Source organism: Pelodiscus sinensis, chromosome 15 (assembly GCF_052426305.1).
Source record: "Pelodiscus sinensis isolate ZL-2025 chromosome 15, ASM5242630v1, whole genome shotgun sequence".
NCBI lineage: Eukaryota > Metazoa > Chordata > Testudines > Trionychidae > Pelodiscus > Pelodiscus sinensis.
In genome coordinates, this window is record NC_143066.1 from 41,711,556 (window position 1) to 41,739,498 (window position 27,943).

Sequence of the window (27,943 nt, forward strand, 5' to 3'; positions counted from 1 at the left end):
TTTGGATTTCTTTTAGCCAGATACTTTTTAGAAAGGTGTAAATGAATCTGCATTTGATTCTAGCAAAGATCTCCCTCAGTGTAGAGAACTGCCGCTCGCTCTGCTTTACCCAGTGTGAGCACCTTTGGGATCGGGTTGCTCTGATCTTAAGCTCAAGGGTTTGGATAACCCCGCCATTTGTGCCCTGCTAGAGCCTCAACAGGACACATGCAAATAAGGAGAACATTTTGGAAAATAAAGTTTAATGCTTAAAAATGTACTGGTGGTAAATTTATACCTCATTTACATAAATTATAATGAACAGTAGAGCTGTGCTTAATTTGTATTTCACTTTTCACAGTGGCTTAGCTTGTTCTAGAATGGCTGTCAGGCAGACCATCTATGTATGTAATATGATGTGACTTCAAAAAGTTTATTCTCAGCTTGCCTGGTGTAAGTCGTTTACTTTGTTGGATGCCAGCATTGTGTTAACTCAGCACATCTCTGTAACTACTTACTACGAATAGTTACCGTGTCCCAAATCAAAGCTGGCTTCTAAAGTCCAGTCTGAAACCCTGCTGAAAGGTTGGGCTGATAATCTTCAGCACTCTGCATTGAACAGAACTGACGTCATACCTGCTTGGATTGTAGTGTCAAAGTGTTTGAAACGCCTTTGTTGAGCTTGTGTGAAAATAAAATGTGGTTGGTTTTCAAAGCTGACAACTGTTGCCTGTCTTTAGTCTGCCACCGTCAGGCTGTCCAGCTTCTCTCGAGATTGACCAGTTCCATCCCCTCACAGTAGGAACGCGGGCGCCTTGCTTTGGGCTGCAGAGAAAGCAATTTCCTCTGTCCGTGATGAGAGACTGAGATTGCCTGGTCCTAGCTCTGACAGATACTGAGAGCCGCATTCATGCTGCATCAGCTACTTCAGCTGGGTGACTTGCCCTGGCTGTAGCTGCAAAACCCTTTCATCTCTTTGGGAGTTAAATCCCTGTACGTAAAGGAGGAGCAAGCGCTTCTGAGACCCGCCCCCAACTCACGGGCAAATGGAGGCTGCGGACAAGCTGTTCAGTGGGTGGGGGAACAAACCAAAAGCCCGAGCCCCTCTCCCCTGTCTCATCCAAGTGTGGATTCCAGGGAAGGGAAAGGGGACATGGTGTAGTCAGAGCATGATCTGAGCAGCAAGACCCCTTCCCTGGACAGGGCAGATCCAGCTGTTGGGTCAGTAATTCAAGGAAATTGCACAGCTGGCGGGGCAGTTTGAGATGCATTTGTTGGCATGTTAACGGGCTTTTTGAAAAGGTTTGTTTATGGTTTGTGAGTTGCCCTCTGCCTTGGGCTGCAGGTGCTGCCCGGAGCCCTCACGTTAGGCCGTCCGCACTCCACTTACCGGCCGTTGTCGGGAAAGCTGATGCAGAATTGGAAAGGGCGCCCACTGGCCTGGTTCCATGGGCCAGCTGGACACAGAAATATCGCTGGCTTTCCCAGAGTCAATCATGGGATCGTTGATGCTGCTAGAACTGGTGTCCCAGTCGTAGTGAAAGCTAGACGAGAAGACGGACTCGTTTTAAAGAGAGGTAAAAACCGTCCTAGCGCTTGGTTCTTTTGTCTACTGCAGCTTAATCGTGGCCATTACTGAAACACACGAGACACACTCTGGGCTGGGGTCCCTTCCCCACACGGGGCAGGTCCTGGGAATCTGCCTACAAACAGCTGCAGAAAACTCTGGTGGAAGGGGTAGACGCAGGGGTCTATCATGTGGGAAGCATTTCAGCACTTCATGCGCACAGCCCCCGGCTGGCATACGGACAGCTGGAGGACCCCTTTGCATGTGAAGTCCCCAGTGGGCTAGTTGGAGCATGGCCTTAAACACCTTAGAGCCCTCCAGCTGTCCAGGACTAAGCAGATGATTCATCCAGTACATCCAAGAGCTACTGGAAGCGCTAGATCTGCAGGGATCCAGCAATGCCTGCACCAAGATGTACACGGTAAAAGGCACATTCCGTGCATGTGCTAGTGGCACGGATCCATTCCACTCGTGGGAATTGACGGGCAGAAAGGGATAAAACATTCTCTGGCTTTTAAAGGCTTCGCTGCTTTCCCCCAAGCAGACTCTGTAAACGTGGTGTGGGAGCCAGGGGAAAGCTGCTGTGGTCTCTCTCCGCAGCCAGAGCCCCGGCCTCAGGACAGATGGGCTGTTATCCCGCAGCGAGCAGTGTTTGTGAAACTGGAAACTTTGATTTTGTTCCATGCACGCCCCTGGAAGCCGCTGAGACACTTCTGGATGCCCCGCTGAGCTCAAAACGAGCAGCCACTGTGGAGTTGTTTAAAGCCCGACAGCCTCTTCCATAAACACGCCTTTGCCGGCCTGCAGCGCAGACTGTCCCTGTGCCAGGCCATGGCCATGGCATGTAAACTCCGCCCTTCCCTGTGACTCACCCCGCCCCAACCCCAGGCTCAGGGTTTGCTGCAAGTGGGGCGGCAGCCAGCGAGTGGTGTGAAGGGCAGCTCCGGCCCACTGTCCCGTGGGTGTTTGCAACCCACCGTGGCCCCGGGTGCCAGAGCCACAAACCTGTGCCAGGAACAAACACCACTTCCTCCAAACTGCCCAGAGCCCTTCTCCCACCCCACCCCCACACTCAGAGCCAGCAGGCCCAGCCAAGCTGAGCCCCCTGGGCTCTGACTCTATTGAAACAGATTTGCTGGCAAGCGCCTCCCCTGCCGCCCCCACTGTTACCAGCAAACGTGTGTCAGCCTGTTCCCCAGACACAATCGTCCGAGTGAGGGGGGAGGCTGCGTGCACCTTTGCAGGCTGAGCGCTTGGGGGCAGCACGGGGTGGGCTTTGTTCCCACACTGGGAGCTGCCCTAGGCAACCTGCCAAACGTTGAGGGCAGCCCACGCCTTGGTGCAGCCCATGCCTTGGTGCAGCTGGGAGGCAGCCACGTGGGGGGTTCTCACATGCTCTGAAATCAACTCCCCTCCGCCAGTCAAGTCCAGGGCCATCCTTAGGGTTTCTGGTCCCCTAGGCCTGACCTGCTCTTCCACCCCTCCCCTTCCCAGAGACCCCAGCAGCCTCCCCCTCCCTCAGACTGTGCTGCAGGCAGCGCCTTCGGCTCTCTAGGGCCCAGCCCTGCTGTTCCATGCGCCACTGCTTCCTGTCAGGCGTGCGCAGCACATTTCATGAGGGTGTGCACCCAAAGAATTTTTTTAATGTACCCTTTGACCCCCCCTGTTAGCCACGCCCCCAACCCCCGTTAGCCACGCCCCGACCCCCGTTAGCCACGCCTATGGAGGCAACACTCTCAGGGCAAGATGGACACACGACCAAACGTAAAAGGTGTCATGTGACACTCTTCTCCCCCTCCCCCCAGGACTTTTCCCACCATCCTCCTACCAACAGGGATTATTTTGGCCCCCACCATGCAGCTCTCCTGCAATTGCATTAACCCAATGTGTGTGACGTTAACTCGGGGGCGGGCAGGCTGGGGGACGTGTTCCATCTCAGGCTGTGTCTACATTGGTGCGATCCTGTGCAAAAGCGGCCGCATTTGCACCAAAACTTGCTGCCTGTCTACACTGCCTGCGAGTTTTGCACAAGAACTCTGATGTGCTAATGTATGAAATCAGGGCTTCTTGCACAAGAACTCTGATGCTCCTGCTCAGGAATAAGCCCTTTTGTGCAGCTGTTCTTGCGCAAGAGGCCAGTGTAGACAGGCAACATGGATTTCTTGCACGGGAAAGCCCGATGGTTAAAATGGCCATCGGTGCAAGAGAACGTCTACACTGGCATGGATGCTCTTGCACAAAAGCACATGCCAGTGTAGACTCTCTCTTCTGGAAGAGTTTTTGCACAAGAAATCTTCCGCAAAAGAGTGCTTGCGCAAAATCATGCCAGAGGAGATGTAGCCTAAGAGTTTCCTCCCATGAGCAGAGTGAATTTTGTGTTGTGCACCAGCACTGAGTTCATGTGGCTTGTTTGGATGTGCCACTGTGGCACCCAAGTTATTAATAAATATCTTATAAACCTCGACCTTTCCCCTCTGCTGCCCTGTCTCCTCCCCTTGCTCCATCAGCTCCCCAGGTGCCTGCTGCCCCCCAGCTCCTCATCCTCCTCCGCTGTCCTGACTCCTGCCCTTCTCACTGCCCTCAGCCCTCCTGCGACCTGCCCCCCTCCACCAGCCCTTCTCTCCCCCCTGTGCCCACTCCTCCAGTAGCCCCACTCTGATCAGGTGATCTACCCCTCCTCATCCCCTCTCTAACACCTCCCTCTACACACCTGCCCTGCCTCTCTCCTCTGGTGCTGGTCCCTCCCCTGCAGGTCTCTGCCCTTCTGCTTCACCCCCAGAATCCTCTGACACCTGCACCTTCCCTTAGCCCTGCACCCTCCTGGTGCCCCCCTCCCTCACTGCCCCTGCCCCCTTTTTCCCTGATGCCCACCCCCTCACCACTCTCTGTCCCATTCCCCTCCTGCCCCTCTGTGCCCTCACATAACTTGCTCCATCCCCACCTTTCTCATGCCCACCCCTTCTTTTAAGCCTTCTCTCCTCCCCCTTCCCCTCTAGCCCCCAATGCCCTTCCCCTCTCCTCTCCTCTTCCAGGATCACCCTGTCCCCCCTCCCACTGACACCTCCCCTCCTGCCCTTTTCCCCATTGTCGCCACTTGCTCCCCCCCGCATTAGTCTCTCCTGCACCCCTGCCCCTTGGTGCCTTCCCCTTTCTTCTCCTGACCTGCCCCCTCAGCACAAGCCCCTTCCTCTCCCCCTCGCCTCGCCTCGCCTCACCTCGCCTTCCTTCTGCCTTCCCGTTTGCAGGGCTGGAGTCTGCTGCAATCGGGCCCCAGAAGTCCTGGCAGCCCGGGCTCCAGACCACATGCCGGACCTAGAGCTGGGCCACTCGCAGCCCCGGCCCATCACAATAAGGCTGGTCCTGCCCTAGCGAGGCTCTGCTCCCCCGCACCTTGCTCGGTGCATTTCTTTCCGAGGCGTGGCTTGGCCATTTTTAAAAACAGCAATGCCAAGCCGCGCGTGACCCTGCCCCCTCCGGATCACCCTGCGTGACCCCGCCCCCGGCGCAGCCCTGGCTCCCCCCGACGCTGCCGCCCCGGCTGACAGCTCCCCTTCCCCAGCCGGGGTCAGCTTTCCGGCCTCCTCGCTGGAATCCCTCGGCCCGGTGGGGTCTTCTGGCAGGGCCGTAAGTGCCGACAGCGCCCCTACTGGCTCCGGTGCAGCGCGCATGCGGATGCTTCCCCTCCGTGCAGCGTGGTGCCCTGCGCGACTGTGCCTGCCGCGTATGCCTATGGACGGCCCTGGTCAAGTCCCTTGCTCCTCTCGCCCCTTCCAGCCCGAGTGAGCGTGTCCCCGCGGCTCCAGCCCAGAGCAGCGGAACGCACGTCTGGGTTCCTGGCTCTCCCAAGCCTGAGGCAAAGGCGCATGTTCCTAACCCACCGGCCGCAGGAGGCGCGAAGGATCCGGTACCTGGGCCTGCAGACTGTGCGGATGGGAGGGGGCGGGTGCTGCTGGTGGCAGTCTGTGAGCACAGGGGCGTCCCGGCAGCTGCAGCAAGTGGTGTCCAGCATCTGCAAGTGGAGCCGCTCCTCGGAGTTGCTGAAGGCCGGGTTGTCCAGAGAACTGGCAGAGGCGAGCCAGGACTCAGACCAGTAGTGAGCCGACACGTCGTCAAGGCGACAAAACCGGCGGTAGCTGAAAGAACAGGACAGGGCGTGGCGCCAGCAGCCCCCAGCCCAGCGCTGTGGAGATGCGGGTACGCGCCCATCGTCCCGCTGGCAGCTCTCCCGGGGGGGGGAGGACTCTGCAGTGGGGAGGGATTACACCCGCTTGCTGGGGCCCGGCTCTAGGAGGCCAGGCAGCAACGGCGAGCGAGGACTTGTCGCCCGTCTCGCACAACGACCGGATACGCCACTCCCGCTGCGGGCACAGCGACGGGCCTCAGTCTGCAGCATCCCCGCTGCGGGGGGGTCGAGGAGCAACGCTCCCCGTGCTCCTCGCGACCCTGCGGCCTATCAACGGGGCCCTGTCAGCGGTAGATTTAGAGGGCCTTTGTCCTCCTGCGGGCCATCGGGGGCCCCTCTAGTTCTGCACTCGCCCCGAGGTGACCAGCCAGGCGGGAGCACCCATGGGCTCTGTGCCGGGGAGACCCGTCGCCTGCGGGTGAGCGGCGCCCAGGCCACGCACAGAGGGACGAGTGAGGCTGCTCCGCTGGCTTTGAGTGCCGGCTGTTGTGACCCATGCACTGCACGGGTCCCGGGTTCGATCCCCCCACAGCCGAGCAGGCGCTGCCAGAGCTACACTGGGGTAAGAACAGTTCCAGGAACCCGCAGGGACGCCCAGGGCTGAGCCGGTTGGTGCACGACGCTGCCGCAGCCCTTCCCTGCCACTGCTCCCTACTCTGCGTTGATTAGCACTGAACGGCGTTGGCCTTGACCCTGAGTGTCCCCGCTGCCCTGCCAGGGTGAAGAGCCAGCGCCCTCCCCTCCCCCAGCAAGCTGCACGGCCCAGGGGAGGGGAAAGTGGTGGCTGGAATGAGCAGGGTTTTCAAATGCAGCCTAAGGGAGTTGGGCACCTTTAAAACACCAGCTGAAATTGCAAACCTAGCGGTGCCGCTGTGGCAGCAGACGGCTCAGAGCGCCCTGGGCCCTGGACACAGGAAACACGCCACGGCCCCAGCATGGCCGGAGGGGCTCTGGTCCCCCGAGTAGCCTGGCCCGCCCGCTCCCCTCCCCCGCCCCGCCTGCTGATGTGCAGCACGCCCGGCCTCGCACAAGCCGAGAACAATGGCTCTGCGCTCGTTAAGGCCCAAATTCCTCCCAGCCGGATTTCCGCTGGAGCTTCCTTCGCCTGTCCTAGAGGGAAGGCCGGGAGATAGCGCGCTCGCTGGCAGGAAACGAGGCCCAGGCCCTGGCTGCACACGCGCACTGGGGGGGACCCCTTCACCCCGCACTGACCCCTCTGGCCAGGCCACGAGGGAGGGGCCCACGCACGGCAGCCAGAAGCACCGTGGTCCTGCCTTGTGGCAGACGCAGCAGAGCCCGGGGCTGGGTTAAACGGCGCCTGCGGGCTGAGACCCAGCTGGGAGGCAGCTGTAGGTCAGGGCAGGGGTCAGTGGGAGGGGCCTGGCACTGCATGGCGGGGGGCAGGGCTGGATCCAGGTGCAGCAGCAGAGGCCTGTGACCGACCCCGGCTAAGGGTCAGGGAGCCTGCTGGGGCGGCGCTGCTCCCCCGGGAGCACAGCTCATGGGGCCAGGGCACGGGGATCCCCACGAGGGAGGCCAGGCCATGGGGCCCTCTGGGCACCTGTGGTCCCTGCCCAGCCCCAGCCTGGGAGCAGCTCAGTCCCCCCTTCCCCCCAATCCTGGACAAGCAGCAGAACCAAAGCGAGCGACGCGTGGGCAGGAGTCTGGGGGGCTCCCCACCCTGCCCCGGGGCTCCCCGCCTTGCCACGGAGCCGCCCCGACTGCTGCCCCCGGGGCGAGGCAGCCGCCCCGCGCCCTCCATCCTGCAACGCTGCAACCCGGCCCCGCCCGAGCAGGGCACCGCCCCGCAGAACCACCTCAGCTCCCCCGCGCCCCCGGAGCTGAGCCTCTGGCACGGGGGGGCATCTGGACAAGGGGGGCCGGGCAGGCTGGAGCCCCTGGGAGTGTTCCTGGCAGGGAAGGGGGCATGTGGGCTCAGCACCGGATGGGCCATGAGCGGGCGGGTTTGGGGGGCACCGGCTATTCCGGGTGGGTGTGGCCAGGCAGCGGGGGGGCGGCTCTGGGGGGGGGGTTGATGCCGGCGGGAATGGATTTGCCTCCATGAGAAGAGCAGCGTCCCCAAGGGCTGGGGCACGTGCCTGTCCCCACGGCAACCCGCTCACACGGGGGGGCTTTCCCTGGCCCTCCCCTCCCAGGCAGCTGCCCCGGGGGGGGGGGCTAGGCCAGGCAGAGCCCTGGGGCAACACCCGCCAATCTGGGAGGCTCCCCGGCTGCGCTGCCTCACCTGCTTTGGGTCTGGTCCACCTGGGCCTCCAGGAGCAGCGTCTTGACCCTCCGGACCACCAGGCCGGCGATGGCCGCGCCCAGCAGGGCCACGCTCAGCAGCACCCCGCAGGCCGCGCCCAGCAGGCTCCGCTGGGTCACCTTGTAATCGCAGCGCAGGCCCATGAACCAGTAGTCACTGCCCACCGGGCACCTGCCGCACCACGGCGAGGGTCAGAGGGGCAGGCCCAGCTCCCGCGCCCTGCGCCCAGCCGCCCACCCTGTCCCTGGGCCCAGCTCCCGCGCCCTGCGCCCAGCCGCCCACCCTGTCCCTGGGCCCAGCCGCCCACCCTGTCCCTGGGCCCAGCTCCCGCGCCCTGCGCCCAGCCGCCCACCCTGTCCCTGGGCCCAGCCGCCCACCCTGTCCCTGCGCCCAGCCGCCCACCCTGTCCCTGGGCCCAGCTCCCACGCCCTGAGCCCAGCCGCCCACCCTGTCCCTGGGCCCAGCCGCCCACCCTGTCCCTGGGCCCAGCTCCCGCGCCCTGCGCCCAGCCGCCCACCCTGTCCCTGGGCCCAGCTCCCGCGCCCTGCGCCCAGCCGCCCACCCTGTCCCTGGGCCCAGCCGCCCACCCTGTCCCTGGGCCCAGCTCCCGCGCCCTGCGCCCAGCCGCCCACCCTGTCCCTGGGCCCAGCCGCCCACCCTGTCCCTGGGCCCAGCTCCCGCGCCCTGCGCCCAGCCGCCCACCCTGTCCCTGGGCCCAGCTGCCCACCCTGTCCCTGGGCCCAGCTCCCGTGCCCTGCGCCCAGCCGCCCACCCTGTCCCTGGGCCCAGCTCCCACGCCCTGCGCCCAGCTGCCCACCCTGTCCCTGGGCCCAGCGGCCCCCCCCTCGGGCTCTCATCCCTGCTGCGGACACGGGGCGAGTCCCTCCCGGGCCAGCGGCGACCAGCAGCAGCCGCCCGCGTGCGCCAGGCTCCTCCCGAGCCGGGGCCCTGCCCCAAATCCCGTTTCTGCTGCAGGCCCGGCCCTGGGGCCCCGCCCAGCCTGGGGGGCCACTCACTGGCACACTGGCTCCTGCTCCCGCCGGTGCGTGCAGATGCCCTGGTTTTTGCAGTAGTCCCTGTGGCACACGGACGTGCAGCTGGCGTCGCCGTCCCCGCGGCGGACGCACTCGAAGCCGACGTGGCAGGAGAAGAGCACGGCGCACGGGTCCAGCTGCCCCGCTGCAGACGGACGGACGGACGGGCTGGAGAGCTGCAAGGCCCTGCCCCACCCCCGCCTCCCCGGGGAGCCAGCGCCAGCCCCTCCGGCTCCGCTTCCCTCCCTGCCATGGGCTGGCCAAGCCCTTCCGGCCAGGCCACAAGGCCCCTCTGCACCCGGGGGGGAGCAGCTTCCCCAGGAACCCGACGGCAGGAACAGCCTGACAGCGCCCCCATGTTCCCTGCCTGCACCCGCTCGGCCTTCCCAGCTGCACGCCCTCCCCCCCAGCGAGGTGCAGCCCCCCGAATGAGAAGCCATTCCAGCGGGTGGAGTGGGGCATTGGGCTGCAGTTGGGGGGGGAGGACGCCAGGCCATGGCCAGACCGGGGGGAGCCAGGGACGCTCCACGCTCAGCCCAGGCCTCGGCAGCCCGGCGGCTGCGCCCCCGCAGCTCACCCAGGACCACGTTCCGCAGCACGGTGGCGTTGGCCAGGCGGAGGCCGGCGCGGGCGGCGCCCACGAGCAGCGTCTCGTTCAGCAGGGCGCCCAGGCCCCGCAGCCGCGCGGCGGCGAAGAGCGCGTCGTACTCCAGCACCACCGGGCCGTCCCTGGGGAGGGCCAGAGAGACGGCTCAGACCCGGTGCGCACGGCTCCCTGGGGCCCCCCACCCCCGCGCTGCTGGGCACAGAGTCAGGGGGGGTCCTACCTGATCCTCTTCACCTCCAGCCTCTGGAATCCCGGCACAGCCGCGAAGAGCGGGGCCACCTGTGTGGGGAACCGCAGGCGGCGCCATGTGAGGAGCAAACTGGCCCCAGCTGAAGGGGGCCCAGTGCCCAAACACACACACCCCCCCCCCCCTCCAGGCCATGGTCAGCAGCTGCCTCCCCCTCCCCCCGGCCCCATGGCAGCCATTAGCCATCAGGCTGGCACCCCCCCCCCCCGCACTCACCGTCTCGTTGAAACTCTGCACCAGGGGCTGCGCCCGCCAGGCGCCAACGGATCCCACGTCCAGCGCGAGTTCGCAGGGGACGCGGAGCAGGGTCGCTGCGGGGCGAGACAGGCAGAGGGACGCGGTTAGTGTCCGGTGCTGCGCGTGGGCCCGCAGGGAGGGACAACGTGGGGCCGCGCTGGGGAGCGCGGCGCAGGCACCCGGGCACGGCGCCATGACGCACAGCGCGTCCGCAGAGGGAGCCCCACGCGCCGGGTACGCTGGCGCCAGCTGCCAGGGAAGCAGGATGGCAGGAGCCAGGCAGGGGTCTCTCTAGCACCGCGCTTACAGAGTCAAATGTCACCAAGCTGTCAGCAGAGCGCCAGCAGCGTGCGGGTCTAGTGGTGGTGCACAGCCACACAGGCTTTGGTGCACAGAAAAAAAATTATTCTGCACGTGGATGGCAAAACGAGAGGCACCGCTGGTCCTGGTTGCCATGGCCCCGGGTGGGCTCCCAGGAGAGGGGCTGATGTGGGAGATGGGGTCTTGTCCTGCCTGGCCGGAGGGGGGCTCACACTGGCTGTGCCTGGGCCAGAGGAGAGTCACTACCCCCCCCCACCCCTCCGTCCGGCTCCTGGCACATGGCTTTACCCGCTGTGCGCTGCATTTACCCCGGCACGCGCCTGCTCCTCCCTCCCCGCGGCCCAGCCGGCGGCACAGAAATCCCGCGGGGTCACGGCCCAACTGACCTTTGAGCAGAGGCGGCTGGTCTTCCACAACGAACAGGCGCTGGGCCCTGTCCCAGGCCGGCTGGGTGATGCTGGGCAGGGGCTGCTCCTCCGTCACGCCCGCTGGGCCAGGGGTCACTGGTGGCTCCGCCGCCCGGCGCTGCGAGCTGGCGGAGACGTTGGCCCGGGCACTGCTCACGGGCTCCGGTACGTCTCTGCTCCACGCCCTGAGGGTGGCTGCCAGGGTGGGCCAGGGACGCCAGCTGCCAGCTGTTAGCCTCAGCCCTGGAGTGGGAGGGGTGGGGCTGGCCTGAGCCCTGCTGCTGCTCGGAAGGCTCCCCCCAGCCCCGCGCGGGGCGGGCGCATCGGTGGCCTGGCTGGAATTCCCTGGTTCCGCCCCGTCCGGGCGGGTCGCTGCCTGCTGGCTCAGCCGCTCGGCTGCTACCCCCCCGTGGGCAGCTGCCACTGGGGACGTGGTGGCTGTGGCATTCGTGGGCTCCTGCAATGGCGACTGGGTGGAGGCCACGCTGAGCCCCCGGGTAGCGGGAGCCCCCGAACTGTCCGTCTCTAGGGAGAAGGGGGTGCTCGGCCCTGGCCCGGGCGGTGCAGGGGGCTCTGTCGGACTGAGCGCCGTGGCTGCCGGCCTATCAGCTCCAGCAGGCTGGCTGGCGGGCGGAGGAGAGGTGGCTGGCAGGGGGCCTGGCCCCTGGGGCCCAGCTTCCCCACTGGAGACCCCGGGGGACAGGCCCTCCTGAGACGTCATTGTCCCGGCGGGGAGGGAGGCTGCGCGGGAGCCAGGTGGCAGGGAAGACACGTGCCCGGACGGCGCCATATCGGGTGCGGCTGTGACCGTGCTGCGGGGCTCCCCTGGGCCCGGCCCTCGAGTCCTCTCCGCAGGCGTGCGGGGGAGCCAGGCGCGAGTCCGGGAGTCTCTCGATGGCCACTCTGGGGCTGGGGTTGGCAGGCTGGGCTCCGGGGCACGCCCAGGGAGAGACCCGTTCTCCAGGCCGGGCTGAGCCAGGTCGGCCCCTGGGCTGGGCGCTGCGGGCTGGGCCAAGGCGGAGAACAGGCCAGAGGCCGAGGGGCTGGCCAGAGGCCCGGGGGTCCCAGCGCAGGCTCCTGGCAGCCTGTCTGGGGAAGCCCCGGGGAGCGGCGCAGCCCACGACGTCCGTTCGGTGCGTGTGTCATTGGGGAGAGACACGTCCAGGTTTTCTGGGACTCCGTCAACGCCGCTGAGTCCTGGTGACTCCTCCGAGCCAGCCGCCTCCAGGGGGTGCTCCAGCCCCTCCCCCGGCCCGGAGGCCCCCAGGGGTCCCACGCGAGGGGTACTGGGCTGGCGCCGGGGGGCAGAGCGAGCTGCTGTGGTGAGTGGCCCTGGCGTGCTGCCGTCGGGGCTCCCGGCCGTCGCTGTGGCTGGCTCGGCCGTGCTGGATGAGCCGGCCCCCCGCGGCCCGGTGACGCTCTCCCAGCCCTCCGGCTGCACCTCCCCGGTTCCCAGAGCCTCGCGCGGGGCAGTGGCCGCCGTGCGCAGGGTGAGCTCCGTCTGTCCCCGCCGCAGGGTGCCAGAGCCCTCCGTGGGGCTTGGCAAGCCGGCTCCTGTGCCAGCCAACTCCGGCGTAACGGCAGCCCCCTTGTGCGCCGCTCCCTGCCCCCCTCCTGCAGAGAGCTGAGCCCCGCGGCCCCCGGCGCTCGCCCAGAGAGCGGGGCTGGGCCCCGGTGCAGAGGGCGGTGGGGAGGTTACTGGCAGCCGGGTGTCTGCAGCTCTGCCCGGGCTGGTCTCTGGCCTGGCGCTACCCGGGGTGAGAGCAGCCCCCAGCGTGTTCGCACCCCGTGGCCCCAGGTCCGAGGGCCCTGGCGGGAGCGCGCTCTCCCCGCTGGAGTACCCCGGGCCCCTGCCTGCCGGGGCACTGGTAGGCGTCCAGGCCCATGAACCCGGATCCCCACGGGCAGAGCCAGGCAACCCTGGGGGGGACCCTGCAAGGAGGGTGCTGCCCAATGGGGAAGGCGGCTCCTTCGTCCCCCTGGTCCCCAGAGAGCCTGGCACTGACGTGGGGTCTGCTGCCCGGAGCTGCGACCTAGCAGAGAAGGCTGGGCGGCCGGTCCAGCCGAGGGGCGGCCCCATTCCTGCAGCCGGCCGGTGCGTTGGTGCCCCCAGCACGCGGGCTGTGTCCCCAGGCGCAGCGGCCGCTGCCGGGGCTGGCGGCTCCTCACGCTCGGCGCTCGGCCCGTCCGGGGGCGGGGTCCTGCTCCTGCCCGTCCCGTCCGGGGGCGGGGTCCTGCTCCTGCCCGTCCCGTCCGGGGGCGGGGTCCTGCTCCTGCCCGTCCCGTCCGGGGGCGGGGTCCTGCTCCTGCCCGTCCCGTCCGGGGGCGGGGTCCTGCTCCTGCCCGTCCCGTCCGGGGGCGGGGTCCTGCTCCTGCCTGTCCCGTCCGGGGGCGGGGTCCTGCTCCTGCCCGTCCCGTCCGGGGGCGGGGTCCTGCTCCTGCCTGTCCCGTCCGGGGGCGGGGTCCTGCTCCTGCCTGTCCCGTCCGGGGGCGGGGTCCTGCTCCTGCCCGTCCCGTCCGGGGGCGGGGTCCTGCTCCTGCCTGTCCCGTCCGGGGGCGGGGTCCTGCTCCTGCCTGTCCCGTCCGGGGGCGGGGTCCTGCTCCTGCCCGTCCCGTCCGGGGGCGGGGTCCTGCTCCTGCCTGTCCCGTCCGGGGGCGGGGTCCTGCTCCTGCCTGTCCCGTCCGGGGGCGGGGTCCTGCTCCTGCCCGTCCCGTCCGGGGGCGGGGTCCTGCTCCTGCCCGTCCCGTCCGGGGGCGGGGTCCTGCTCCTGCCCGTCCCGTCCGGGGGCGGGGTCCTGCTCCTGCCCGTCCCGTCCGGGGGCGGGGTCCTGCTCCTGCCTGTCCCGTCCGGGGGCGGGGTCTTGCTCCTGCCCGTCCCGTCCGGGGGCGGGGTCCTGCTCCTGCCTGTCCCGTCCGGGGGCGGGGTCCTGCTCCTGCCCGTCCCGTCCGGGGGCGGGGTCCTGCTCCTGCCTGTCCCGTCCGGGGGCGGGGTCCTGCTCCTGCCTGTCCCGTCCGGGGGCGGGGTCCTGCTCCTGCCTGGCTCTGGCGTGGTGGCATTTGGCGCAGAGCCCGGGCTGGCAGGGCGGGGGTGGGGAGCCAGGCTGGGGCTGGTTGACCTCCCTGTGGTCTCTTGCGACTCCATTTCCCCAGCATCTTCCTGCAGAGGCCCTGGTTCCGCCGGGGTTCCCGCGCCTACGGAGAGAGGCAACGCCTGGGCGAGGGCAGGGCTGGAGCTTGGAGCCCCCAGGAGGCACCTCGCCGGGGGGCGGAAACGCTTTCCCAGCCCATGGCTTGGGGCAGGACGCCTGGGTTCCCGTCCCGCCCCGGGCCGGCCCGGCAGTGCCCTGCGTGCAGAGTGGGGCTATGGCCCGGCCCCCTCCCCCGGCCCCGGGCTGAGTCGCTGGGGGCTGCACAGGTGCCACACGCCGAACGGCCCCTGGACACCGCTGGGGGGTCTCGTCCCCTGCTCCCCGGGGCACCGAGGGGGGCAGGCGAGGTCTGAGCCGGGCTTTGCCAGCGCTGTCTTCCCCCTCCGCAACGGGGCTGGGCCCAGAGGGGTGGCGAGGGCCTGAGAGCGCCTGGCAGCTCCTTGGGGCTGGGCCAGGGAGAGGAGCTGCAGAAAAGCCCAGCCCCAGCCAAGGCCTGGGGAGGTGGGAGAGCCCCGTGGACTGGCCCTGCCTGCGGGGCGGGGGTGACAGAGCATCCCTTCCCGCCCCGGGATCAGACAGGCAGGCTCCCCGCCGCTTGCCCCGCCCCCGCGAGCAGCCTTTACCTGGGCGGCAGCCTTCCCCCATCGCGGTCCCCGGGCCGAGGCCGGGCTGGGCCGAGCCCTCGGCGGAGCAGCACAGGGCCAGCCGGGCGCACCACTCCACAGCGACTGCGGGAGAGCAGAGGGGGGCGGGTCACGCAGGCCCAGGCCCTGGCGCCGGGGACAGGCCAGGCACCAAGGCCAGCCCGTGGGAGGCAGCGCCGGGCTCTGAGGCGTGTTCCTCCTGCAGGGCTGGCTGGGAGGTTTCCAGCCCGGGGCCCATGCCAGGCTCAAACGCCTTCCTCTTTATAACCGCCCTGGCAACGGCGGGGCCTGGGATCCGGGGAGCACCAGGCACCCCGCACTCGCCCTCGGCCAAGCTACGGGGCGGAAACGCTGAGGGCCCAGGGCTGGCGCCGCCCTCCGGCTGAAACAGGAGGGAACCAACCCGCCTGCATTTCCCACACAGGCCTCAGAAAGTCCCTCGCTGGCCAGTTGGGTCCAATCCTCCCCGCCCAACTCTCCAGGAAACCAAAGCCAAGCCAAGCCGCACTGCTCTGGCATCGGGCTGGGGGGCTCCCAGACGCGCGAGAGACCCTGGCACGGCGACAGTCACCGTGGCCTAGACCCGACCTGGCCGAGCGCCTCCCAGAGCCGCAGGGCCCAGAGGTGTGATGGAGGAAAGGACCGAGTGCACCTCGTGACAGCCCTGCCCCTTCAGGCAGCTTTAACTAGGGACTGCCCCAGCAGCCCAGAGCCGTGCAGGGCTAGTGACGCGGCTGCACGGTTGCCCTCCGGAAATCACATGTAGCATGGTCCATAAGCCCACTGCTCTCACGCGCTCTGTTTTCCTAAAGACTTGACAGTCTCTGCAAAGGCAAGACCCTTCCCCTGCCTCTCCCCCAGCAGCTCGGAGCTTTTCTCCCTCCAAACCCCATGGAGTCATTTTTCAAATACAGTCCCTTTGCCTGACACCCCTTTTGCTGTACACAGCCACTCACTGGGGAAGTTAACCCTTTGCAGTGTCAGGTTTTGCCGAAGGCCATTTCCTGGGAAAGGAAAAGCTGAGGCATCATTTAAAATCCATCTGGAACTCACCAAACCTCCTCTATCACCACCAGCAGTTGCAGGAACAAATGAAATCAACCCCTCTCCACCAACCCTCCATTAGCTGAACACACACCAGGGGAGGAGCCTTGCTGATGTGCAAAATGCTCCCCCCCTTTCCTGAAGTCCCATTCAGCCAAATAAACTCCATGTCCCCCATTTCGTTCAGCTAACCGAGCCCATGCACCACGCACACGAACGGTACGATTGCAGCATACAAAAGACCAGGCCTAGATCTGTACGTGAGCGCAAGCTCCCGGCCTATTCGCTCGGGGAGCACCACAGGAGGCGTTTTGCACTGCCTGTGTGCAGAGCCCCCGACAATGCAGATGCCCTGCTTTATTGTTCCAAAGCTTCACAGTCACTGCAATGAAATTCAAGCAGGCGCTTTCCCCAAAACACCAAACAGCCGCTACTTTCAGCAGACGAAGGCGACATTTTTTTTTTCCAAAGCAACATGAATCGTGGATGCTCTCCCTGGGGACAGATTACAGGGAATTTTCTCTTCAGGGAAATAGTTCAGCCCTAGGCATAGAACTGGCTTTTGCAGGGTTTCTAGCCATTTCCTCTGCAGCCGTTGGTCCTGGCTACTGCCAGAAGCCACAAGCACCTCCCCTGCAGCGAGAGCCGTCTGGGGAGCCCAGCGCCTGCTTGGGGACCCCTGGTGCCACTCAGCCAGGGCCCCCCACTGCTCTCCTGATCCATTTTAATGGCCTATTTCCTACTGGGACCCCAGGCAGATGTCTCCTGCAGACAGCAGAGTTCTGGGTTCACCTGCCTTTTGGCCAGGACCAGAGCGCACCTGCCCCCCTCACCCTGCACCTGCAGTGACATTCGCTCTTCCCACTCGCCGGCCCGTTGGCTCCTCAGGGCAGGGCCTGGCCCAGTGCATGGGCAGCAGGCTGCTCAGGCCACGTGGAAATGGTTCCAGTGTCTCCGAATGGCTCTTAGCCCAGCAAGTGGCAGTGAGAGGGGAATCCCGGCTCCCTCTGATCCAGGGGCGTAGGCAGACAGGGGCCCGCCAGTGGGCTCTGATTTAGGATGGGTGGGCAAGGGCAGGAGCCACCAGGGCCACCTCTGCCCAGCTCCAGTGCCCTAGGCATGGAGGGGGGATAAGCGCCCCCCCCCCCATCAGGCACTACAGCCGGGGAGTGGAATTGTGGGCTTGCCCCATCTGCCCGGCAATCCTTCGGGGGAACAGGGTCAGGGTGGTGGGGCTCCCCCAGCCCTGGCGGGAGAGAAGGGGTCGGGGCTGCAGGGGCTTGGCCAGCTCTGCCCAGGGCGCCTGACGGGAGTGGGGTCGGGCCACGGGGGCTGGGGCGCTCTTACAGGCCCCCACACCCCAATTCCACTCCCTGGCAGGAGCACTGGGCAGGTAGGACAAGCCCCCTTGGCCCAACTCTTGGCCCTAGCTGGAGCCAGCAAGCCCCCCCCTGCCTCCCAGGCTCCACCCCTGGGTGCCAGCCCCCCTTCACTGCGGGAACCCCCCCCCCCCGCCTCCCAGGCACCACCCCTGGGTGACAGCCCCCCTTAGCTGCGGGAACCCCCCCCGCCTCCCAGGCACCACCCCTGGGTGACAGCCCCCCTTAGCTGCGGGAACCCCCCCCCCCGCCTCCCAGGCACCACCCCTGGGTGCCAGCCCCCCTTCACTGCGGGACCCCCCCCGTCTCCCGGGTACCACCCCTGGGTGCCAGCCCCCCTTCACTGCGGGACCCCCCCCCCCCGTCTCCCGGGTACCACCCCTGGGTGCCAGCCCCCCTTCACTGCGGGAACCCCCCCCCCCCCCGCCTCCCAGGCACCACCCCTGGGTGCCAGCCCCCCCGCACCAAGCCGCTCTTCAGGGGCGGGGCCGGGCCATGCTCTGAGCTGACCCGCAGCCCTGCGAGCCCCGGCCCGGGCCGAGCGCAGCGCGGGGGGGCACAAGCGACTGTCCCCGGCCCGCCCGGCTCTTACCTGCCGCGCCCAGCAGGGCCAGGAGCGGGCGGCGGCTGCCCATGCTGCCCGCGGGCGGAGCGCTCGGCGCGGCTGCCGGCAGCGCGGAGCCCGGGCTCCGGAGGGAAGCGGCGGCAGGAAACCCCCGCTGCGGACAGCAGCGCAGCGCAGCCCGCCCCATGCACCCCCCTGGGCCCCAAACCCCGCCCCTCCCCATGCACCCCCAAACCCCGCCCCCAGGGCCCCGAACCCGCACTGCCCCTCCCCTCCATAAACAACCCCGCCCCTAGTGCACCCCAGCCCCCGCAAATGCATCCCCAGGGCCCCAGGCTGCATGACTCACCGCAGACATCACAGCCCGCCTGCCATCCACACCCCCTTGAAAAGAGGCCACAGCACATTGGACAGGCACCCACAAACCACACAAGGATGGTGTGGCCACACAATGCAAGCGCAGCACCCTGTCCGCACCCCCCGCCCATAAAACACAGGCGTTTGCACTGCTCAAAAACACACAACACCTGTACACCACACACACATTGTGCAAACACCCCCCCCCAAATCACACGTAGGGGTCAAGGAAGGTCTGGTAACCCCAGTGGCAAAGAGGGAAGCCTGGGTTGTTCTGTAGAAACGTCTGTCACACGTCCCCAATGCACAAAGAGCGGCCCCCCAAATGCAGGTTGAGATGCACAGCAATGGCAAATGCAGCCATTCAAAAATCATAAATCAGGCCCCCCTGAATCATCACATCCTGATTTTGTGTGTGGGGGGGACAAACTTCTAGTGTGAGAGACTGGAGTGTCCTCCGGTCACGTTTCAAGATGTTATTTACAATCCCGAGAGGGGACCTGAGAGCAGTTTTCAGGTATCTAGAGGGTGTCATAAGGAGGAGGGAGAAAAATTGTTCCCCTTGGCCTCTGAGGACAGGACAAGACACAAGGGGCTTAAACTGCAGCCAGGGGGGTTTAGGTTGGACATTAGGAAAAAGTTCCTGCCTGTCAGGGGGGTGAAACGCTGGAATAAGTTGCCTGGGGGGTTGTGGAATCCCCATCCCTGAAGATATGGAAGAGGAGGTTAGACAGACACCTGGCAGGGATGGGCTAGACCGGAGGGGGGAGGGGCAACCTGTGGCTCTTCTGAAGTTAACCTGTGGCTCCTTGCTCAGGCACTGACTCGGGGGCTGCTCAACTCCTGGCTCCACCTCCTCCTCCAAGCGCATTGCACCCTCTTTCCTGCCCTCCCCCGCAGAGCCTCCTGAGGGCCATGAAACAGCTGATTGCAGTGAGCAGGAGGCACAGGGAAGGAAGAGGCGGCACCAGTGAGGCTACTGGTGGGCAAAAGATGCTGGAGACGGGAGAGGTCTGCGGACCAATGACTGTAGCTCTTTGGCAGTGGACACTGAGTTGGCCACACCCGGTCTTGACGGTGCTTGGTCCTGCTGTGAGGGCAGGGGGCTGGACCTGATGGCTCTAGAGGTCCCTTCCAGTGCTAGGATTCTATGATCAAGAGGACTAGAAATGTACCTGTGAAAAGTGAGAGAGTCACTTGATTGCAGGACCTCGGCGGTTAGGAGCAACACACACCCTGTGCCCACCAGAACCCCCCTCCGATGCAACAGGAGACACACGCATTAGCTGCCTCGTATCATTTTGATGGGGTGCACGTCTCTCCCATTCTGCTACAGCAAAGGCCACTCCCTAGGGAGCTAATTCCAACAGGAATGGACTTTAGGTTTTGGAAAACTGAAGCTTCCACTAGAGTGGAGCAGCTTAGGAACCCTTCCAACTGCAGGTTTTGTCAATCCAAAAGTGAACCAGGCTCCAGGGGACTGAAAATTCACCATCTAACGCAGTGGTGGGCACCCTGCAGCCCATCGGGGCTCTATCTACGTGTGGCCTGCGAGACATTTGCTTAGCGTTATCCATGCACAGGAGCGTCAGATTCTGGCAACTTCTGTCTGCGTCATTTTTTCCTACTGGCCTGACTAAAGAGACACATGCAAAGCCAAGGCACGACCATATTGTAGCCCACTGCAATGGAGGAGGCCACTCATGTGGCCCACTCACTCGCCTAGGTTGCCCATTGCTGATCTGACAGACGTGCAGCGCCCCCCTTGCAAAACAAGATGGAGATCCCTGTGCAGCATCAGCTGATCGTAACACAATTAGCACCAAGGTCCTGCTGCCAGTGGTAGCTGTGACATGTAGACCAGCTGGTCTTTTTTCAAGGTTGCACAAGTGACACTCTAAATCTGTTTACAATCCAAATTGTATTGTGCTGGCACAAACCCCTAGGTGGGCACTGAGCTGACAAATTGCTACAGACAGCGTTTCGATCCAACGGAGGTGTCCGCTCGAGGCTTTATTTCAGTTTAACTCATTCAGCTTAAAAATCAGCCCTTTAGTGCAGGCGGGGGAACCAAATACAGACAAGGCTGTTGGCTCCCCACTGGCACGCAGACGCCACTGTACGGTACCACCCATGGGTCCAGCTAGCATAGCTGCTGATCCCCCATGGCAGGAAGACACAAGAAACCCCCTAGCGGTCAGCTATGGAACAGCCGGCAGGTACTCCCCCCGGTGCGAATTCAATGCCTGATGTGTACCGTGTAGTGGAACTGTGGATGAGATGACCCATGCATGTCCACACCTACTCCTCCTTTCAAACCCCAGCAAACTAGTCACTGTCCTGTCTCTCGTGGAAATGGATCCATGGGTCAATTTTGTTATGTCAAGAGGATTTATTTTTACCCATTTAGAACTGGTTGCCTTTCCATTTGAAATCCCCTCACTCTTGCATGAGGCGAGACCATACGCCCAGCAGCGCATACAAAATACTCAATGCCTACAGCCAACCATTCCCAGAGGCATCCAGACCCTCTACAACAGATTCACGTGACACGCTGGCGTTGAAAACACTCTCAGGTCAGATTAAAATTAACTCGAAGGCTGCCCTAACCTCAATAGAGTCCTGAGGCCAACAGCAGGGAGGTGAGGGGGCTAGAGAGACAGAGCATGGGGTGGGGGGGAGTGCTGGACTAGGCAAGTGGAGCAGCACAGCCGTAGCAGATACTGTCCTGTTGCAGACCATGAGAGCAGAACCTAACACTCCTAGAACCTGCTGGTCCCTTCACTCAAGTCCCGTCAGTTACACATCTGATGGCAATGAGCTGATCACGCCCCTGGACTCTCAGAAGCTAAGCAGAGGCAGTTGCTGGGCAGGAAACTTCCCAGGGAAACCCCAACAGCTATAGAAGCACTAGCGTTAGTGCAGGGGCACCAGTCTGGAGCCACCACAAAGCAACTGTGAGCCTGGAAGCAGCTATGCCATAGGGCCCAACACTGGTGCAGATAACAGGACTTATTAAGCAGGTCCTGGCTTATAGGGACCATCCACTAGAGAAGCCAGCAGAGACTGTTGATCTAGCTGAAGACTATGCTGCCAGGCAAACAGCTACAAACAAAAGCGGTCACATGCCGGACCGCTGCTGCCAATCTTTTTTTTTCGTGCCTTTTGGCAGGAATGCTGGCATAGGTGCAACAGCTACTTGAGTTCATTGTATTCCACTACCCCAAATTCCCCTTTAAATTGTAGGTGGAGCCTGCCCGCCCCCCCCCAAGCTGCTTTGCTAACAACACTGCCTCCAAGTGGCTGCACTGCAGTAAAGCCAGGCTCTTGTATGCAGAGTGGACTTAGGACAGGGCTTTGGAAGGAAGGGTCCTCTTAGGTAATCCCTTGAGCAGTTTCTAATTACAAAAAGCAAATCCTTGCAACCCTTTCGGAGGACTGAGGCACAGTCTGAACCATACAGCCGCTCCAGGCCCAGTGCCTCCAGCTGGCGGTGAGAACACAGAATTTTAAAGCCCAAATACAGCTGGAGCCAGCAAGCTGTGAAAACAAACACCTACAGTTAAGGAGCCCACGTGTGGCAGGCGTAGGCTCCAGCTTATTTTCCAGCCGCCTACCACTGTGAACGTCACAGGAAAATACACAATCAGGCGACACTTTCTTGGCGCTCGGCCTAGTGGTGCCCCCACGACGGATGAAAGTGGTTCTTGGCTCAGAGGGGAAAAGCTGTGTAGTGTCCAGCAATAACTTTCAGCTCTGCCTTGGGAGAGATTTAAAACAAGCCCCTCATGCTGAGATTAGCTAGATTTACAGTAGCACTGATCCTAGTCGGCATTTCAGCAGCAGGAAAATCATTCCCCTTTATTTTCCATCCAGTCAGGACCACCATTTTGAAACTAACTTTTACTTTTAACACGTTTATTTAATAAACACATTTAACAGGGGGAAGAAGCTGATTCACTGGAAAGAAAGCAGATGTTTACTGAAAGGTGAAAGGAAAAGTGATCACTCAGGCAGAGAACCCATGCTCTTTTAATAAGCCAATTTTAACACATTGTACAAATGATAGTGTAAGACCCATCTCTGAGCATTCTGAAACTGATGAACAGTGGGCTTATTATGGGGTTACCTTAGTGCCAACTGCAGCCCAAAGACAAAGCTTTGAGCATAGTCACCTAGCCATTGTACTCTTCATGATTTATGTGGCCAGACCCAAGCGACGCCTTTATAGTAGGTGAGGATTTGCTGGAGTCTTCTAGTATTGGTTAGAAATAAAAGTCTTGAGAAAAATCAAGTGTTTATACATATAAGTTCGACAAAACAGAGGGAGAGGATTTGAATTTCGCTGCCAGGCGCAGGCTGTTAACCCCAAACAATGGTCTCCTAACTGTGCTTAGTAAAGCAACTTATTTAAACATAGTATCAGGGCACAGGAAAGATGGGACCCAGGTGTGCAAGACCAACGACTTTAAACACCTTGCTAAGTACCGTGGCTGTTGCTAAAAGATCAGGACAGGGACCCACAGGCAAACCCAAACAGTAAGATAAGCCCAGAGCCATGACACTAGTAGTCAACTGCAAGGGGATGCTACAGTATCTGAAGAGACACACCAAGAGCTTTTCCAAGACTTTGGAGGAGAAATGCTGACGGCCTCAAATAGTTATAGCATAACCTACCATTCACCCTAAATATCTAGGAGCCAGCATATCTCCCCATGAAGGAAGATTTAGCACTTGAAGAATGGCCAGAGCCATTTTAGACATTAGCAATAATTATTCTGGGCCATTGACAAAGGGTCTGAAGAACAAAATCACCACCATATTACTGGTCTCATTTATTTTTAAGGCCAATACATAGACTTAAATACAATGTCCAACAGAACTACTGCAGCCATAGGACAGTAATGTGCGCTTCCATTCACAAAACCGCTGAGATCATCCTAGTCTCCATGGTAGAAGAGAATTTCCTGTTAAAAAACACACAGATTTGGTGTTTGAGCTCAAAAAATTACTGTGTAAAATAAAGCACGCAAAACCGAACTGACATGGATGAGTGATCAGTGCGAAACAGCACTGCCAAAGGAAGCCAAGGGCCAGTGACAGGGTGCTCGCCCTTGTGAGACTGCCATCTCCCTTCGCAGCACAGAAAGCAGCGGGAGCAGCTGAGCATGCTTCCCCAAAATGCTGTGCCATGCTTCTCAGTCCTGATTTTGGGAGGGCGGGGGGGGGGGGGGGGGGGGGGCACGGGGAGGAACGAACTTCAGTCCTTGCCACAAGGGGACTGCCACAAGGGGACCAGCTTGTGCTGGTATGTTCCCCTGCGGTGCAGAGCTGGAAACTGGACTGAGGCCACAAGTGCATTTCACAGCCAACTAGCCACCTGCCACAAAATCTGTGCTAGGTCCCATTTCAATATCTGGACTGCATCACGGCATTGACTACAATTATACAGCCGAGAAACAAGGGATTTCTCATCTCCAGCAACTGCCTGATGGTTTTGCACTGCCTGGCCATTACTGCTACCCAGCAGCCTCCCCAGGAATTGAAATGGGGGGGGAGGTAAGGGCCAATGAGGGGTGAGACCATGAGGGTGAAGGTGGGCTGTATGGCACCATATTTCACAAAACTGGGAGGTGTTGGGGAAATTCGGGGGGGAGGGGTGTAGGGAAATCCCTGGCTACTTACATAAAAGAACGTTTCTACTTACTCAGCTTAGAAGAAATGCCTTTATTCGTACACATCCTTCTTATCTGCAATATAATCTACAATCTCTTGTGGACACATTAGCTTTTCTGCTTCTGCATCAGGAATTTCAAACCCTGGAAGACAGAGTACTGCTCAGCTTGTAATAGGAGAGACAACAGCAAAGAAAACAAGCATAACTCAATTGCCAGAGCCTTGGCTTGGGGGGCAACACACATGCAGAGGTTGCTGTTCGGCAGCTCAGACGTTGATCTGGCATCTCTCATTACGAATGCTGCATTTCAAACCCCGCTGTACCAGGCCCAGCAGCAGAACATTATGTAAGAGGCGTTAGGCAGAAACAGCAGTTCCTGCCTTCCAGGGTCTCGCTTGCTCCAGCGGAGGGCTGCCAGGGTCACCACGGCCCCACTTGCTGCCCTGTCTGGGCCCCCAGCACCTGGCCCAGTTATCTGGTTACCTCAGTAAGCCTAATGCTTACCAGGTAACCAGTTAACTGTTTACATCCCACTTACATGCAAGGGAGAATGCAAAGCATCAGTTTGATAGCCTTCTAGCAAGTGTCGTTACAGCAAGTAGCTTTTATTATTTCTACAAAATTCACCAAGTTAGGGACCATTGGGCCTTGAAATAGCAGAAGGGGCCACTACATTTTCTAGATAATTCTGGATTGTCTATTTCTAGTCCTGCTGGCTGCAAGTTTAACCTCCAATCAAATGCAAATCAGTGTAGAGACTGACTGTATCTGGGCAATGTGCAAGTCAAAACGTTTCCAATTGAAGTGTGTATGTTCTACTACAGTTCAGTTTTTAAACTATTGGGATTTACAGGCACTGAATACAAATGTCAAATTTTGACCACACATGGCACAAATTTGCCTTACTTTATGTCTATTTCAGCATTTTGGTTTTGGTCTGGGACACAATAGGTGGTTTAGCAGGAGCAGATATAGAGGTTAAATAACTGTTTTAGCAGCTAAGCTTGGAGAAATCGAATAAAATTCTCCTATCCAGAGCACACAGAAGAGAATGGTGGCTGTACTGGACAGCAGTCAATGCAAAATAACACGTCTGGCGTGGTCATTTGCATTTCATTACTTTGAATGCTGTTGCCTTCTAGCCAACGCCATACTACAGCTAATTCCCTGGGATGGTCTTAAGGAGAGGATTTGAAAGTGCACCACTCTGCTTTATGGTGAAGCTATGAAAATCTTAATGTACACTTCAGACAAGCAGGTGCAGAAGCCACAAAGATGAGCTGTAAATCCCTGAGTAGGAGCTACATTGCTCACTGACAGTGAAAGAGCTTTCTTTGGCCCGGGGCAGTAAGTCAACGCTAAATATTCCCATTGAGCTTATGGAAATAAAAGAACTGAGATTTTATCTGCAGTAAGCACATTTTGAGGGAGGTTACAACAGCAGAGCTATCTTTCTTTTAAGTACCTACATACCCCCCATTACCACAGCACTGAGCATGCCAGTCTTTAGGGTATTTATCCTCACACACCACCAAGAGGCATTTACAAATGGGAACGGAGGCTGAGGCTAAGCAACTTGCCAAGGTGACACAAACTGGTGATACAGCAGGTATTAAAGCTAGTTCTCCCAAGTCCTAATATAGCCCTCTAACCCTTGGACAATCCTTCCTCTCCATTGGGAAGGGCAGGGAACAGACATCAGAAACTTCAGTTACCAAATTCATCTTCCATGGCCATGATGATCTCCACTTGGTCTAAACTGTCCAAGCCCAGGTCTTTCATGAAGTGGGAAGTTACTGAGAGCTTGCAAAGTCAAACAAAAATACAATAAAATTGATCGCAGCCATTTCACTAGTGTAAGAAAAGTAAGAATATCAGAATGTTTCCCCGCTAGGAGTTTACAGCCTGGAGTTGCTACAACACCTGGTGGATTTTGGCCTTTACTGTCCCTCTGTAGGACATTTTTCAGCTGTACAGTTAGAAGTTTCTCTGCTATCTAGTCAGTATGTATCATCCATGGGAGCAACTCATGACTTAAAACCAACTAATTTGTGTAGAGAACGCTAACAGATGAAGGGGCAATTTGACTCTTGAGCAGACTCTTATCATTCCTGAGATGAAAAACTGCTTCCATTGATAGTGACTATTCAGAGAAACAGAATTTCCTGTTTCCTGACAGCCCCCGGATGCTGACCTGGTTTATTAACCCACAGGCCTTAACTTCCTGGACCTTGTCACCACTCATGTTTTACAGCATGTCTGTTTGCGTGTGTTAGCCACCCCCACGCTGCAGACCGTATCCTTTGGCAAGGCATGCAACGGCCAGCTGGGGACAGCCCAGAGGAACTCCACTTGTTACCACTCTAACTATTTCCCTCCCTCTACTGGAAAATGGGCCACGTGGGTACAAGTGTCTCTGTCTCACCTTGTCTGGATCGACCTTATCGTACAGTTTCAAGACGTACAGGACGCGCTCCTGGATGCTCCCCAGCGTAAGGGGCGGAAGGTCTGAATAAAGGCGGCATGAGTGCAGGGTGCCGGAGGCCTAGGAGAGAAGCAGGGAATTGCTACAAACCGCAGGGCACCGGGAGCAGCAGCGCAGGGCAGGACCAGGCACCGGGCAGGGTCCCCCCCGGGCCCGCAGCACCGGGGCCGGGCAGGATTCGCTCTGCCGGGATCGCCCCTCCCGCTGCAAACCGGGTCCCTGCGGGCGGCAGAGCACGAGCCCCCCGCCCCCCCCCCCGGCCACAGCCCCGAGACCCCCCCGCAACCCCGCCCCCCCACGCCCACAGCCCCGTGACCCCCCCGCAACCCCGCCCCCCCACGCCCACAGCCCCGTGACCCCGGCCACAGCCCCGAGACCCCCCCGCAACCCCCCCCCCCCAGCCCCGTGACCCCCCCGCAACCCCGCCCCCCCACGCCCACAGCCCCGTGACCCCCCCGCGACCCCGTCCCCCCGCGCCCACAGCCCCGTGACCCCCCCCGCGACCCCGCCCCCCGCGCCCACAGCCCCGTGACCCCCCCCGCGACCCCGCCCCCCCACGCCCACAGCCCCCTTGACCCCCCCGCAACCCCGTCCCCCCGCGCCCACAGCCCCCTTGACCCCCCCGCAACCCCGTCCCCCCGCGCCCACAGCCCCGTGACCCCCCCGCGACCCCGTCCCCCCGCGCCCACAGCCCCGTGACCCCCCCGCGACCCCGCCCCCCCGCGCCCACAGCCCCGTGACCCCCGCCGCGACCCCGCCCCCCCGCGCCCACAGCCCCGTGACCCCCCCGCGACCCCGTCCCCCCGCGCCCACAGCCCCGTGACCCCCCCGCGACCCCGTCCCCCCGCGCCCACAGCCCCGTGACCCCCCCCCGCGACCCCGCCCCTCCGCGCCCACAGCCCCGTGACCCCCCCCCGCGACCCCGCCCCCCCGCGCCCACAGCCCCGTGACCCCCCCCGCGACCCCGTCCCCCCGCGCCCACAGCCCCGTGACCCCGGCCACAGCCCCGAGACCCCCCCGCAACCCCGCCCCCCCAGCCCCGTGACCCCCCCGCGACCCCGCCCCCCCACGCCCACAGCCCCGTGACCCCCCCGCGACCCCGTCCCCCCGCGCCCACAGCCACCCCGCCCCCCCACGCCCACAGCCCCCTTGACCCCCCGCAACCCCGTCCCCCCGCGCCCACAGCCCCGTGACCCCCCCGCGACCCCGCCCCCCCACGCCCACAGCCCCCTTGACCCCCCCGCAACCCCGTCCCCCCGCGCCCACAGCCCCGTGACCCCCCCGCGACCCCGCCCCCCGCGCCCACAGCCCCGTGACCCCCCCCGCGACCCCGCCCCCCCACGCCCACAGCCCCCTTGACCCCCCCGCGACCCCGCCCCCCGCGCCCACAGCCCCGTGACCCCCCCCGCGACCCCGTCCCCCCGCGCCCACAGCCCCGTGACCCCCCCGCGACCCCGCCCACAGCCCCGTGACCCCCCCGCGACCCCGCCCCCCAGCCCCGTGACCCCCCCCCGCGACCCCCCCCGGGGAGCTGCTGAGGACACGCGCCGGGGCCCGGCACGAGGCCGGGGGGGCTCGGCCCCGCTCACCTGGGGGCCCGGCGGGGGCGCGGCGCGGGCCGGGCGGCGGCAGAGGGCGCTGAGCGCGGCGGGGCGGGGCCCGCGGGCGGCGGGCGGGGGCAGGCGGGGCGCGAGGCGGCGGGCGCAGGCCGAGAGGACACGGGCCGCCATGGCGTCCCCTGCTACCCAGCGTGCGCCGCGCCAGGCCCGGCCCGCACTTATCCCGGCATGCCCCG

The 27,943-nt window shown here is 62.7% G+C and overlaps 2 protein-coding genes across 5 annotated transcripts; both read right to left on the bottom strand.

Moving 5' to 3' along the window:
• Positions 1–223: 223 nt before the first annotated feature.
• Positions 224–17,837, bottom strand: LOC142818647 (interphotoreceptor matrix proteoglycan 2-like). Of its 4 annotated transcripts, none has more exons than XM_075899927.2 (11): positions 17,657–17,837; positions 14,621–14,725; positions 10,828–14,040; positions 10,100–10,194; positions 9,857–9,915; positions 9,607–9,758; positions 9,012–9,174; positions 7,975–8,166; positions 5,455–5,679; positions 1,370–1,523; positions 224–804 (listed from the first exon to the last, which is right to left on the bottom strand). In XM_075899927.2, exons 1-11 carry the CDS (start codon positions 17,814–17,816, stop codon positions 730–732), a joined length of 4,593 nt encoding a protein of 1,530 aa, XP_075756042.2. In that variant the 5' UTR covers positions 17,817–17,837; the 3' UTR covers positions 224–729. The 4 variants fall into 4 exon arrangements, with proteins under 4 accessions (XP_075756042.2, XP_075756043.2, XP_089625462.1 ...); XM_075899928.2 differs by lacking the exon at positions 17,657–17,837 and adding an exon at positions 15,695–17,151; XM_089769336.1 differs by lacking the exons at positions 14,621–14,725; positions 17,657–17,837 and having other exon boundaries at positions 10,828–14,614.
• A 4,964-nt stretch (positions 17,838–22,801) lies between these two features.
• On the bottom strand, positions 22,802–27,929 carry NDUFAB1 (NADH:ubiquinone oxidoreductase subunit AB1). The gene is made up of 5 exons (XM_075899929.2): positions 27,738–27,929; positions 26,089–26,208; positions 25,379–25,466; positions 23,694–23,805; positions 22,802–22,953 (listed from the first exon to the last, which is right to left on the bottom strand). The coding sequence occupies exons 1-4, from the start codon at positions 27,876–27,878 to the stop codon at positions 23,714–23,716; spliced, it is 441 nt and encodes a 146-aa protein (XP_075756044.1). The 5' UTR covers positions 27,879–27,929; the 3' UTR covers positions 22,802–22,953; positions 23,694–23,713.
• Positions 27,930–27,943: the final 14 nt, after the last annotated feature.

Excerpts from the sequence above, each read along its gene's own strand:
- NDUFAB1 (XM_075899929.2), bottom strand. The coding sequence starts at position 27,878 with ATGGCGGCCCGTGTCCTCTCGGCCTGCGCCCGCCGCCTCGCGCCCCGC. Across the intron at positions 26,209-27,737 it reads CGCCCCCGCCGGGCCCCCAG|GCCTCCGGCACCCTGCACTC; the intron begins GTGAGCGGGGCC and ends CTTCTCTCCTAG. Across the intron at positions 23,806-25,378 it reads GGCCATGGAAGATGAATTTG|GGTTTGAAATTCCTGATGCA; the intron begins GTAACTGAAGTT and ends TCTGTCTTCCAG.
- LOC142818647 (XM_075899927.2), bottom strand. The coding sequence starts at position 17,816 with ATGGGGCGGGCTGCGCTGCGCTGCTGTCCGCAGCGGGGGTTTCCTGCC. Across the intron at positions 14,041-14,620 it reads GGGGGAAGGCTGCCGCCCAG|GCGCGGGAACCCCGGCGGAA; the intron begins GTAAAGGCTGCT and ends CTCTCTCCGTAG. Across the intron at positions 9,916-10,099 it reads TGCAGAGTTTCAACGAGACG|GTGGCCCCGCTCTTCGCGGC; the intron begins GTGAGTGCGGGG and ends TTCCCCACACAG.